The 13874-nt window shown below is 38.8% G+C and overlaps 1 protein-coding gene across 5 annotated transcripts in view; it reads left to right on the forward strand.

Annotated features, from left to right (window-relative positions):
- The window catches only part of LOC122829068 (activating transcription factor 7 interacting protein), a 36619-nt gene that overhangs the window by 12638 nt on the left and 10107 nt on the right, over positions 1–13874 (forward strand). For 4 of the 5 annotated variants that reach the window (XM_044113290.1, XM_044113289.1, XM_044113293.1 and 1 more), the window contains exons 2-5: positions 11374–11426; positions 12211–12726; positions 12858–13269; positions 13627–13799. In XM_044113290.1, coding sequence (XP_043969225.1) covers positions 12217–12726; positions 12858–13269; positions 13627–13799 — 1095 coding nt within the window. In that variant the 5' untranslated portion in view covers positions 11374–11426; positions 12211–12216. Of the gene's footprint in view, positions 1–5346; positions 5401–11373; positions 11427–12210; positions 12727–12857; positions 13270–13626; positions 13800–13874 lie in introns of those variants that run through there. The other variant, XM_044113292.1, reaches the window with a different exon arrangement.

The raw sequence follows: 13874 nt of genomic DNA on the forward strand, positions 1-13874 counted from the left end.
CTAAGAATTAAGAATTTTGTTTGTTTATATACCGTAAGGAAGCCAAGGCTAACCTTATTTTGTGTCAAGAGGTGTCTTTTGATTAACATATGTGGCCTTTTTTGAGCTATAATTCAAGCCTCTCTCCGTAGCGCATGGCTAAAGAATAATCACCATGTGCATGCTTGATTCACATGGAACCTTCTGGCTCTGCCCTCCCCCTCCTAGTTTTTTTCCCCTTTTCCCTTTTAGCCTGCTGTCGCTGCTCTTCGCTTTTGCACAACAGGAGCAAATCTCGCGTACAATACTTGGGCAGAAGTAGGCTAGGGAGCAGTGGTTTTAGACTGCTGCTTTGCAGTTTAAGCCTGTTATTTTAATATTTTGTTCTCTATTCTGTTTTTTTAACAGGTTAGAAATGGTTATTATAATTACTATAATTTTTAATCTGTAATTCACTGATCTTGGATAGATCTTATAAGATGAAACGGAAATCAGTCAAGTGGTCAAAAAATGTTTAGTAAGATTTTTTTACTCCAAAATAACTAATAAATATTAGGGAAAATTTCATTTCAGTATATTTTGCTACAAAAGTGCTCTGAGGTACATAAAGAAAGACACAAACGGATGTACGTAAGGGAATGTCACAGAAAGGAAAAAAATGATCTGCTGCATTCTTCCACCATGTTTCCTGCCTTTGAATTTGCAGCACAAATAAAATGCTTGATTCTGTGGGAGAGCGTAAAATAAAACTGGTTGGGAAGTAATTTTTACCTGATGTGATTAGATTACGATTTCTGTATACAGTGTTTGATCTGCAGTTACATACATACTCACTCAAATGAAGGCATTTGAGTTCAAATTGGTATTCTGTGATTGCACAAAAATCTTGTTTTTGGAAATGACTCTTTTTCAGACACCAGAAGATTAATCAGGTGTATCTCAATAAGTTAGCAGTTGACATCAAAAAGTGAAAGTTTTACATAAATTCATCACAGTGAGTGGTATATTTTAGGTGTTTAGATCTGGTAATTTTGACAACGTCTTACAGTTGATAAAAAAAAAAAAACACCATTGTATTTCTTGGAGAATTGTAATTAAACAATTAAAATAATTTTTATTGCAGAAATGCCCTGTTATGACTTACACAATCATGGGGAAGAAGGTTAATATCATCCACAAATATGGTAAGCTAGAATGAGGGCTGCAACCAAGCATAATTATGGAAAGTTTAGTGGAAGAAAAAAGTGTACTGTAGTTATTTAAAAAGTACGCAAAAAAACAGATGTAGCAGCATCTTAAGTGGATTTTGTCAAATTCAAAAGTTTAACAATGTCCGGACATTGTTAATGTCCGGACATTGTTAATGTCCGGACATTAACAATGTCCGGACATTAACAATGTCCGGACATTAACAATGTCCGGACTCCAGGTGGTTTCACCACATACAGACGCATCCAAGATACGGGTTACACTTTACATTGCTTGTATTAAGTCACTTCTGAAAGAGCGATTACAATAAAAGTCTGTTTGGATTGAATTACAGAAATTCACAAACCTTTTGTAGCTATTCTTATTGACTGAATTGCACCTGTATGTGAATTATCCTCCTTCCAAGAAATACTTGAGTACAAATTCCTAATAATCAGTCATAACAGCTTGATTCTAACCATATACATGTATTAAACAGTTTCAAATCAGTCATAATGCTTGTGTTTTCTAAACAGGCTGATTTGTTCAGATAGTCAGATTGAGGCGGAGTGTCCTTCTACATGTTGGTCTGGCACAAAGCAAACAGCCAGACTAACGGTCTCCCTTTCACAGCTACAGGCGAGTCCGGTTTAACTGTGGACTGAGTCGCGTGTTCTTAAATTGTGATTGAGAAACAGATTCGCTAGATAAAAAGGAAGGTAATATTATTAATCTCTTTTTAGGCTTTCTTAGTAATATCAAAAAACGTTGTAATATCCGCTGGAACTGCAGATTAGAGGATTTTAGTCAAGTTGATTGGCAAGGTCAAAATCACTGGGAGCTGATCAAAATAAATGTTAGTGTGTGGTGGGAATCAACACGGGTCACTTTGATTGCTAGAAATCAGCGGAATCAGTTTGACATGACCAATAAACCCCTCTAAAAAAGAAAAAGAAAAATTGCGTCCGACACGCACTGAAGACTTCAGCTCCACCAAAATAAAGGTTTTACTTTTTTTTGTGACAGACGGGCATCATTTCCCAGCCGGTCGGTGCTGCTGAAGCTAACGCTCTGTTGGAAGCTGTGGCAGGCTGGAGAAGCTCCGTGTTGCTACGCACAGCAAACCGGGTGGCCATTTTGAGTCTCAGTGAATCCAGATGCCAACAGTCAGGGTGGGGGAAGGGTAGAGCGTGCGCTCTGCGCAGTGTAGTTGGAATGCAGTGTCTGCCCTCAATAGCTGGCTGATTTTATTTTTGTCCACACTGCATTTAGCCTTCTTGGACAATTCCTTGCATTATATCCATAATTGGTAATTGTTTATTTTAATAGTTTAGTTTATCAGAAATAAACAGGAACTTGCTCTGTGTCCCAGTCCCAAGCAAGTCTGTGTCCTGTTTACAGTTGGATACACTGGTTGAAGCACCTAAAACTATGAAAAGGAAATAAAATATTCTATTTCCTTCCTTTGCTATTTCTTGTTTTACATTAATAGGTATAGTACAGCTTGGGGTCAAGTAAGCAGGAATATTTAAAAAGATGTTCCAGGTCAACATTTATGTGGTTTCTCACAACAATCTCTAAAGCAGGAGTTTAGTTAATCAAAAATAACATGCAAAGACAACAGTATTTGCTGTAATCCCGCTTGACTGTTTTTGTGGGCGGAGTCAGTAATCTGATCTGCTTTTGCTTCTGCTCGGCATGCTGTTCGCAGCAACACCGGTGGCCATTTTGTGTTTCTACAGTGGCAGACAGAGAGGAGGGGGGTTGGGCAATAAATGCACAGCTAGTTTTGTTGTTGTTTGCAAAACGAGTGTTCTTAGTGAAGGTGAGAAATTACAAGAAGACAAATTAAAGGAAGTATTTTTTAAATCAAAAGCTCAGATTCATCTATTCATCCAGCGTGTTTATTTCTGAGTCTTCAACATATTAGTAAATGGGTTTAAGAATCAACTAATCTTGACACTGAAATGTGCCATTTAATGCACCAAGTTATCTACCTATGAGAAGTTTAAAATTAGTATCTTTGATCCTGTTCGTAGAAAGCATCCACCCTCTTGCTGGAATGGTTCAGCCTGTTTAACACCAACCCCTCCCTGCTGTTTGAGAGGCTGGGCAGATAGAGACTCCTCAGTGTGGCAGGCTTTGCTCTGTTTTTTATTTTTTCTACTTACTGCAACTAGCCTGCAACTGTGTCGCTAATATGCATCAGTTGTTACTTGCACATGTAAGAAATGCTGAGAGAATGAGAGGAAAAATATTCTAATGTGCAAGGAAATGATTTAAATAGACCTGTTAGGAGGATTGATGCTACCTGTTTAGTTTAATCTAGAGATTAGGTGTGTAGCTTCATGGTCTGTGTGAAAACAGTCAATTTAAACTGAAAGTCATTGAATGCAGTCAAATTGCCCATTTTAGTGCTGTTGTGCTTTTTTTTTTTCTTCTTTTCCCCTTCGCTTTTGTCTGTCACGCCCCTCCCCCACTCGTTTTCCCGCCTCCCCCATAAAAGTGGTACAGTCCATGTTTGAGCAAGAGAGGCTGTTCCAGAGACACACAGGCTGTGTGTGTAAGAGACAGAAAGGGTGGGAGGACTGTGGGATCTGGGGGTGGGGGGCAGTTGCTTCTAGATTAGGTGTTGTGTGCCTCTGTAATTTAGCGACGGCCGTGCACTGTTAGCTAAGCTTCAACTTGGGTGATTTTTGCGTTGCTGTGCCAATTTGAAAGTGGTTTATGTTTTTTTTCTCTTCCATTTCTATGATGCATTAAGAGAATTATTAGAAGGATTAGAATGTAAATTGTTGTTGGGAAATTGTTGTTTCTTTGTTGATAAATTAAAGCACATTCCAATTAGGTAATTTACTAAAAAAAAAGTTCTTAGAATTATTTTCAGTGATCTACCCTGTTCTGAAAGAATCGGAAGGCATGATAGTTTGAAAATTTGGTGATATTTTTTTCTGCTTTATGGTTAGACTATTTGGATTGAAGCAAAAGGCATTTGGAGAACAAAACTGGTTGTGGGAGGAACCAGAAACCAAAGTCCTCAGTTCCATTGTTATTTGTCAAGTCTTCACATAGTCTGTTGAACTGAATTTAGCCCTAAAGGAAAGGGCCCTCCCTAATCCTTGAGCACATCTTTGTATTTTTATACTTAAATATCTAAATCTCCTAAACTTCCAGATTTTGAAAAATAATAAATACATTTACAAAGTCCTGCTGCTGCTGGTTGGAGAGAGAGAAAAAGACACCACTTAAATGTTATATTTTCGAAAGATAACTCTGCCAGACAATGAACGGTTTGGTCTTCTCTAAAAGCCTGTCCCTTTGACATTAGCTGTAATCTGTAAGAGACCTTTGAGATCAAATTGCCATCTGACTAAGGTTCTCTGTAGTCCAAACAGAGACTGTCGGTGGAGTTATAGAACTAGACTGAGGCTAACAACTAGTACTCAGGATAGTGGCAACATGTGCTCAGTTTATAGCACATAGTACTTTAGCTGATCTCTTTGTAATTATGCAGCACGGTGACGCATTATTTTTTCCAAGGAAATTTACAGTGATAATCAATGTCCTTGTCATAACAGTAGCAGGTTTTACAGTGCTTTTCTTGACCTTTTTACTCATGAAATTACAGTAAAGGACAATAAAGTTGTCCTTTATTTGTCTTTAGAAGACAAATAAAGGACAAACAGACACCCCTCCCTCTCCTAGCCTTTTTTTTTGTCAGAGTAGTACAGTCCAGGCTGGGTGTTATTTCCGTACTGTGCACTAGTTAGTGCTAGAGGTGGGGGATGGGTGTTGCTAGGCAACAGGCTGTGCAGTGTACTTCCCCTGTGTCTGCGCACTGCTAGCTATGGCTGTAAGTGGCAGTGTGCACTTTAAAGTGCAGCATACAGAATATTCAGGTATTTTGTTATACCTGCAAGTGTATGATTCAGTTGTAGCAAGTGACAAAGAAAAGATTATTCAACTTATACTGTATGAAGTTAGGCGTCATGTCAGAAAGCACTGGAGAAGAAAATTTTGTGTCTTTTTAAAGGGATTTAGTAATACCCAGAATGCTCTCACTTTGACTACACACCCTTGTGGAGAACACACCCCTGCTAGGAGCAACGTGGACTGGTCCCAGCTGAGCCCCTCCCCCTTTCTTTTATATTCTGGCGCCGCCATCTCAGCTGCTCCCAGCTCCCACAATCAGCAAATAATATGGAGGGCCCTTTTCCACACATCCTGAAGAAGGTTGCCATTTCTTTTTTCAAGCATGCTTTACATTTCTGCCTCATTGAAACTGGTTTGTTCTTCCTGTTTTAAGGTTCATGTTTTAGCTAAACCTTTAGAACATTATCTAGTAGGAATTTTTAAAAAAGGTTTCTACTTAAAGTTTGTACTTTGTTTTTGCAGAAACCAAAGTGTTCAGATTAGTTGTGTTTTTTTTTTTTTTCTTCAAATCATTGTTCTTGGGAATTGCCTAAGTAGATGCCATCACTTAGCATATTCCTGCTGCATATGAATTATGTTTTGGTACATATGATGTTGTATGTGTAATAAACCTGCAGTTTGGGGAGGGGGGTGTCAGATGGCAACTTTAACAGAGGTCATCAAAATTTCTTCGCCCAAACTGGATGAACTTGATTACCTACGGAACAGCTTTGGATGTTTGGTGAAATTGCTGGTTGCTTTTGTTGCTACTACTATCCTTGCATTCCTCTTCTTCACCCTCACATATCTATGACATCAGTTCCTGTGCAATTTCTGTTTGTAAAACTCGAAAATGTAGGACTTCCCTCTAAACAGAGTACTAAATGACTTCCATTTGCATTAGTATTATGGAATGTTACTTGTGAATACAGTAATCAATGGACCTTACCAGAGGGGCCGCTTTTCATTGGCTGATGCTCTTTCTACGTGGTCACGTGGGTGGCAGTCTCACAAACACTAGCTTCCCGTTAGCTAAGTACAGCATAATAGCAGTTCTGATACAACTTCTACACCTTGAAGCCTGTCTGCTACACAGTCTTACGTTAGCTAAACAGCTCAATATGCAATGTGTACTGTATCTGACACACACTAAAGATTTTATTTTAGCAGAAAAGGCTTTGGACTAAATTGTTACTCGTGTTAGCCTCTCTAGCACCAAGTACAGCTAGTAAATCAACCATCGCTGTGTTCAGGGAAGCGCTGATTAATAATCCAGAAATAAATATCAAGCCTGGAAACTTGATATCGTAACGGACTGGATGCTATGTTTTTAACGTAATGTTTGCTCGTCTTGCGGGGCGCAGGCGGTTGATACGGTAACAAGTGTGCTTAAACTACAAAGAGAGACTAGACTAAAAAGGTACGAATGGTTTTGAGTTGATCACCTGTTCGGGTTATTTTACCTTTGTTTACATTTGCTGTGGCTCATTACAGCCGCTGTAGTTTCTAAACGTTGGACTAATTACCCTGTTTGTTTATGATTATACGTCATTCATAACAAACATCAAATAGAACAAATAGATTTCATAAAATTTTAACAAACAAATGGCTTCTTTACCGTAACAGAGCTCTTTGGTTCCTCTTATCAGTCTGTAGCTTCTCATATTGAGGTCATCAAACCCAATTTCAGATCTACCATAACTGACCGACTGACACCTGCTGGCCTCAGGTTTGCAACCAGCTTGTGACTGAGAAACCAGTAACCTCCTCCCAGATGATGACATGAACTTGTTATTTCCTCTGTCCATTGTAGTAGCTGATATATTGTGAAAATCCGGTAGAAATTATGCACTAATGGAGTCATGTTTACATAGAAACAATGCGCTACGAGGCTTTGCTTGTGAGACTTGCGGTCACGTGGGTCGGTTGTGGGCGGAGCTTGGTAAGGTCCATTACGTACTTTATTACAAACACTGAGAAAATTTGGATCCCATAAACTACAAGATAATAAAAATAGCTAGTAGCTAAGTTGCTACAAAGTTTAATTCTCTTTCATAACTGCTTTGAATGTGCATGAAGTCACAACAAGCGAGGCACCAAACTGCAGAAGGTCTGTACAAAAAGCAGATATGGACTGAGATATCAACTGGGTTGACCAAAGATGAAGTGATTGGACCTGAATGTTGACAAACCGGTCAAAAACTTAAACTAAGTAAGTAATATCAGTGGCTTTATTACTACCATGGATATATTTTTAAAGGGTACCATAGATACTTTTGAAAACCTCTGTGAACTAGGTTTGGATATTATGGCTTAAAAATAATTTTTTTTTTTTTCATAAAAAAAGAAAAAATGGAAACCAAGACTGGTTCCAATTTTAATCAATTTTTTTTTATTTTCAAAAACCTGGCTTTATTCTTAGTAATCTATTTTGGGAGATCTCCTAAATTCAATTTCCAGTTTAAAAAATGTTTGTGAAATAACATGGTGAAAATCTGATTAGTTGATTAAAATTTATTTATTCCCATGCTGTACTATGAACATTAGAGAATACACGGTTGATGGAGCAAGTCATATTCTAACCGGCTCATATCACACAGCTTGAGAATGAATGCAGACACTTATAGCATCCTTACTCACTTATTTACTTCTGCACGATGTCACATTGTCAACGTGTGCGCAACGTCACTTCAAGGCTGTAGACTGTTCATACTAACCTGATAGCAGGTACATTTAAATTGTATGCACAATCATGTCAAGATCTTAGCAAAAAGCAGTTAAACAAAAGGATTTGGAGTGTAAATGTAGCTAAAGTTTACAATTTTTAGTATCAGCTGTCTTAAAACTGAAGTCAGCAGAGAGATTTGTGAAGCTATTTAAAAGGATACTGTACCTTTTAAATAGCCAGATATGTCTATGGTACACTGAAGCTGAGAGAGAGCAGGACTTAAAGCAGGTAATGGGAAGGCTGGATTAGGCCTGTCACGATAACATGTTTTGCTGAGTGATTAATTGTCTAAAAGATTATTACAATAATATTGTTTGAAGACCTTTGTACACTGATTTATTGGAAATGACGTAATAATGCATGCGATTTCCTGTCAAAGATAGATACACTTTATTTTCAAAAGAACATTTAACACTGGAACTGATAAACAAAATAAAACAACCAAAAACAAAAATAAAATGGATTGTCAGTCTCCATTAATGAAACATGTACTTGAATAAAAACTAAACAACATAAAGCCAAAGTGGAAATAAATACTGCATTCACTCAAAAGAGTGCAGATTATGAAGTCTGTATACTACATTGCCCTTAAGTAATCATTAGATTTAAATAGAGAAGATGGGCACATCCGACTACCTGATACAATTGTTCACACTACACATTTTTTTGCCCCGTTTTTCCCCTTACCACAATCTTAGAACGTTGGGCTTTCTAAGATTGTTCGCTTGCGATTTTGTAACCGATCATCCTGCAGTGTGTGGTGTGTTACGGTAGATTGTTGTGGCCGCTCTGATATAAAGCAGGGGTTTTCCCTGACTGGGAGCGTTAATGCAGCCTGTTGAATGTGACAGGCAGCCAATCAGAAAGCACAGATTCCCTTTGTGCTTTCTGAGGGGAAATTACAGAGGGGAATCCCAACAGCTGACATGGCTCAACCAGACGTCCAGCAGACATAGGAGATGATATGTGGAAACAACATTAATGTTTATTCAACATTTTGTGTAAAGAATATAGAAATGACCAGGGGAGTAAAGTAGTTGGAGCGAAATTGCTACCGCAGTTGATGAGCCCAGTAACTTTTCACCTGTACTTCGTTAATGTGACATAGGTTACATTGACTTTCATTCAGTCAGGACTGACGATAGCCACATGCATTGCAGGTAGATTGTAGTAAAGCATTGATTAATGCCCGGTATTACAATTAGTTAACTGAACTTGTAGCCATTATTTTGTGCCCATTGTTGGACACCACACGGCACTATCAAACCGTTATACCTAGGATTTCTGTCGGCTAATGTGTGGTCTCTCAAGTTTTGAAAATGGGCCAACAGTCGACCGACAACTCTAAGATTGTGTTGTTTGTGCTGGGCATTACAGGAAGGAAATTAGGAAGGGAGATGTCGGTGGAGAGCACTGGAATTGAGCCTTTTTTCATTCAGTGTCATCAACAGTAAGAGAAAAAGGCTGGAAGAGACGATAAAGCCGATAATTAAAATGATAGTTTTAATTTATTGCGCAATTAATTGATTTATTGTTTATTGCGACAGGCCTAGGCTGGATGCAAAGTTTTATTTAAACTTTCAATCCATTTCTGTCACCAACTAAGCTGGATTTAACTGTTGGCATCATTTTAATAAATCTTTTGTTTTGGATTTGCACTTTCTAGGCAACTTGCACAGAAAGTGCAATTCTAGCAAACGGCTGATTCTAATCACTAACATAAGATGCTAAAATTAATATACTTCACACCCTCTTTGAAGTCACGTATACAGCATCTCAGATTGTTGTCCCAAACAAGTAATTTTCAGTTTTACATGAAGTTACTACAACATATACTAAATGTTGCAGCACAACATACAAAAAAGAATGACTGTAGGGAAACAGAAGACACTTTTGGGTTAAAGAAGACATATTCATACCCTGCGTTTTACAAGCTTACAACATAATGAAGGGTTTGTTTTTTTCTATTAATGCAAGAAGAGAGTATCTTTCTTTGTCTTCACCTTTTATTGATGTCAGTGTTTGAGTTTTTCTAAATTGTGACTGTTTATTATAAAAGTTAAAAAAAAAAAAATAGGAAAGGTCAGCGTCCCTCTCTCATCTGCACTAAAACCTGATGGTGTCAGACTGATGACTTTAGTTTAGCAAGTGAAACAAGAAGGAAAGGTTTATCAGCAAACCAAGCTATCTCGAAGTAAACATATCCTGCTTTAACAATATTAACTTGCAATTAACATGTTTAACAATACAATCTGGTGATTTTTCTGGTTCATAAATAGCATGCAATAACTTTCTCACATTTCTAATTTCATTATCTTTCCCAAGTGTTGTTGCTGGTAAGGTTTTCTGATTACTACAGTATTTTTGGGTTAATAGCCATATCTCTAATGGATATAAGAAATGACTCGTACTAGCTACTAAAACAAGACGTTAAATGTTTTGAAAAATTATATTTCAGTTTTTTTCTTTCTGATTGCTGATCCCTTCTGCTCAGCAAGGAAACCTTATTATACACGGTTGCGCTGCAACCCAATCCGTCTGACAGAGTCCTTTTTCAGCTAGGTACAGATTTCAGCTTAACAACGAACAGCAGAGCTGGCAGCCATTTTGAGTTTTTGCACCGAATCCAGGCTCAGTTATTGAGGCAATAGAATGGGGGAGGGGAGACAATATGCTATGCGCAGTCTGCAATCAGATTGGAATGTGAAGTGGAACATTGATCATTCTTGCTATTTTACATTGCTCCATTCCTTAATGCTGACTTTTTTTTGTCTTAGACATTATTATTGTATTAAGCAACAAAAAATACCTTATTTTTGAGGCAAAGATTTTATACGCATTGCAAGGAGCATGTTTCCAGTGGGAGAACAGAGCATAGATGGTTTAGGATGTTGAGCGGGTGCACCAGGATCCTGCGCTGGTGCTTTACAGTGTAACGTATACACTCAGCCCTAGTACTTTTCCACATACATAGGGCTGCCTGCTAAGGTGCAGAAGGCTAAATCAAACATTGTTTGATTGTAACGGCGTCACATGTCCGAGTCTGCTGGAGTCCTACAGATCAGCAATGCAGAAACAGTAAAGCTAACCAACTTTACACAGAAAATGATCACCAGAGCCAGCTTTTAAACATTATTCCCGCCCTGAAGCCAACAGAAACCTTTAGCTCTGCTGTTGATCCCATCGCATTGATTGCAGATTTTTGATTATTTAAGTACGAGAAGAAAAGTCAGCATTTGATGATTATGTCTCAACTCTCAACATAGAGATAAGTCTTGTCTGGTGTTTGACCAAATAAGAAAGTTGATCATTATCAATAAAGTGCTTTTTTTAAAGCATCTCTTTGCTGGATCTCAGCAGAACAACTCTATATATAGATGTTGTATTGACCTTTATCTGTGTGCTATGTTGTTAGAAGCTCTAAATACTTTAATATATCTCTTTAGGATCCTGATGAATAATTTTATTCAGCGGAGCTAAATTTAGGCTTACATTCTAATTTGTTCGATACGTTTGTTGCTAAGAAAATCACTTAAAGAATTTTTTTTTTTTTTTTTTCTGTTCAGGTTGTCAACAAAGCTGGTGTTAAATCCATGACCAAGAACCTTTTGGTTTGAAGGTGAGTCCCAGATTAAAAGTCTAATTTATTTTGTTAGTATTGCTATTTTTGCAGCAATTTCCTTCATCACATATATTTGAATGTACATCTAATTAATGAAAAAAAGAGCTCTGTTGTGTAGGCTCTTAATATGGAGATTTAGAGCAAATCTACAACTAGCCTTAGTTGTACCGTGTGTGGGGAAACAAAAACCTTGCACGGAAAGCCTTCCATGTTTTGCATAACCTCTTTGCTGCAGCAAGGACTGCCCCAGTTAGTCCGTTCTGATTGGCTGAGGATTCCACCAATAGCTGAAGGGGGGATGGGAGAAAACCTGGGCTACAGCTTCTGTTTCAACTCTGTGTCCTTTTCTTCTGCTCTCTGAATCCGGGCTTAGGTAAACAGGAAGTTGATAGCCCAATCCAAACAAAATTAGGATTTTAAACTTCTTTTTTCTTTCTTTTGTTGATGGACTCAATAAAGAGGCTCTTACTTACTGAGATGCTACTTTTGGTTGTGTCTCTAAAACAGTGACAGTGTGGATCAGATTTTAAGGATTTGCCTGATTTTACTTGAAAACTGACAAATCGGCTGCTGAATACTGTTTGTTTATTCCGAACTGATTGGTTCTCAGAGCTGTGAAGGAACCCTCTAGAAAAGAGCAAACAAAAAGGTAGGAGAGCTCCACAGTGACCTCTAGTGTTTTGGATCAGGCTCTACAGCTGTCAGGGCGTAGCGTACAGACTCCTGGGCGGAACTGACTGGTCCAGCCTCTGAAATCTGATTTATTCTTGTCACCTTGCAGGAAGAAATGGAAGTTGTGACAGAAGAAAAAAAGAAAATTTTTCGTGCCAGGAAAACCATGAAGATTAGTGATCGTCTCCAACTGGATAGCCTTCACAGCACTTTACTGAACTCTGCTCCGGGTCTATCCAACCCATCCCCACCGCCCCTGGTGAACGGCACGCATAAGGAAGACGGGCAAAAGGTCGGCGACAAGGAGCAAAACAGTTCCTCTGACCCCAACTCTCCTCAGGCGGCTTCCCCCGCCACTCCGGGATCTCTGAGCTCGCCGGCGCCCTTTCTGTCCCTGAATCTGTCGCCCTCCCCGGGCTCTTCCCAAAGTCCCAACCCACAGGAAGAAGCTACGTCTCAGTCATCGCTACCACCCTCAGAACCCCACGATGCAAAGAAGATGGAGGATGAAGAGAAGAGAAGTTCTTCATCGTCCCCACAAAGCCAGTCTGAAGCACCAGTTTCTGCAGAACATACGGAGCAACAGAAGGAAGACACTGAGGTGATTCCAGTGGATGAAACAGAGGTAAATGCTCTGAAATCATTGACATTTAAAACACTTTTTCAAATATTTAGCTAAATTTAATGGTGACTTTGAATTTAAAAAAGTTTACCATTAATATATTGAATTCATTCATTGTTCATATCCTCATTCAGAAGAAATTGGCTGCACCAGAGGAACCAGTTGAGGACGTGGAAAAGGACTCTGACAAACGCTCTCCTGAACCATCTGCACTGTCTGAATGTATAGAACCAATGGACGAAGAAAACGACTCAACACATATAGATTCTGAGGAACCCTCGTCCATAGTGAAACATGAAAAACCTCCTTCCCCCAGTGAGGCACCCTCCGATTCTTCAACACATTCCCCTGCGTCTGGTGAGGACAAACGACCAACAGCTGAAAGCAAAAAGGAAGACGGTGACAAAACCTCTGTTGAGAAAGACTCAAATGAGGAGGAAAAAATGGAGGCGAACTCAGCGAAAGTGGAGATCAAAAAGGAAGAAGGTGATGCTGGAGAAGAGAAAGGACCAACTCGACCATCATCCACCCCACCTTGTAACACAGGTATAGAACAGCAAATCATAACAGCTCCTTCTATTCCTCCCATATAAGACAAATATATCTCAAGTAAAACTGCCATAAGTGTCACCTTAAACAAATAACATTTTGGGACAAGTATGCCTTGCAATAGTATTTTTTTTTGTGTGTGTGTGTGTGTGTGTTGAATGTTTGTGAAGTGAAAGATTTGGTTTTCAAAGTTTTTGGGGTTTTTTTCTTCAAAATATTTTGCTGCAAAGTTTGGCTTCATTAAAAGGGTTTTTGGGGGGGGTGTTTCAACTAGCTTTGCATCTACTGTTCGGATGTAGAACAACAACAGAGCCAAACAGGGTCATTACCAGTGTGTCTTTGTTTCACTCACAGATCAAGGGCAGAAGAGCTCAAACTCGGGACTGAAGCGCACTTTATCAGAGGGAAATGAAAATGATGCAGTGACTCTGAAGAGAGAAGGGAAGAGGCCGAAAGTTGAGGAGCTGGAGGCCCAACTGGAGTTCAAAATTACAGCAAAAGCTGGCAACCAGCAAAAACTGGAAAAGGTTTGTTTTCTGCATCTCTTGGGCTGGCAAAAAGATTTCTCATGTTCATGACAAATAAGCTTACAGATTATTTAT

Source organism: Gambusia affinis, linkage group LG04, assembly GCF_019740435.1.
Source record: "Gambusia affinis linkage group LG04, SWU_Gaff_1.0, whole genome shotgun sequence".
NCBI classification, from domain to species: domain Eukaryota; kingdom Metazoa; phylum Chordata; class Actinopteri; order Cyprinodontiformes; family Poeciliidae; genus Gambusia; species Gambusia affinis.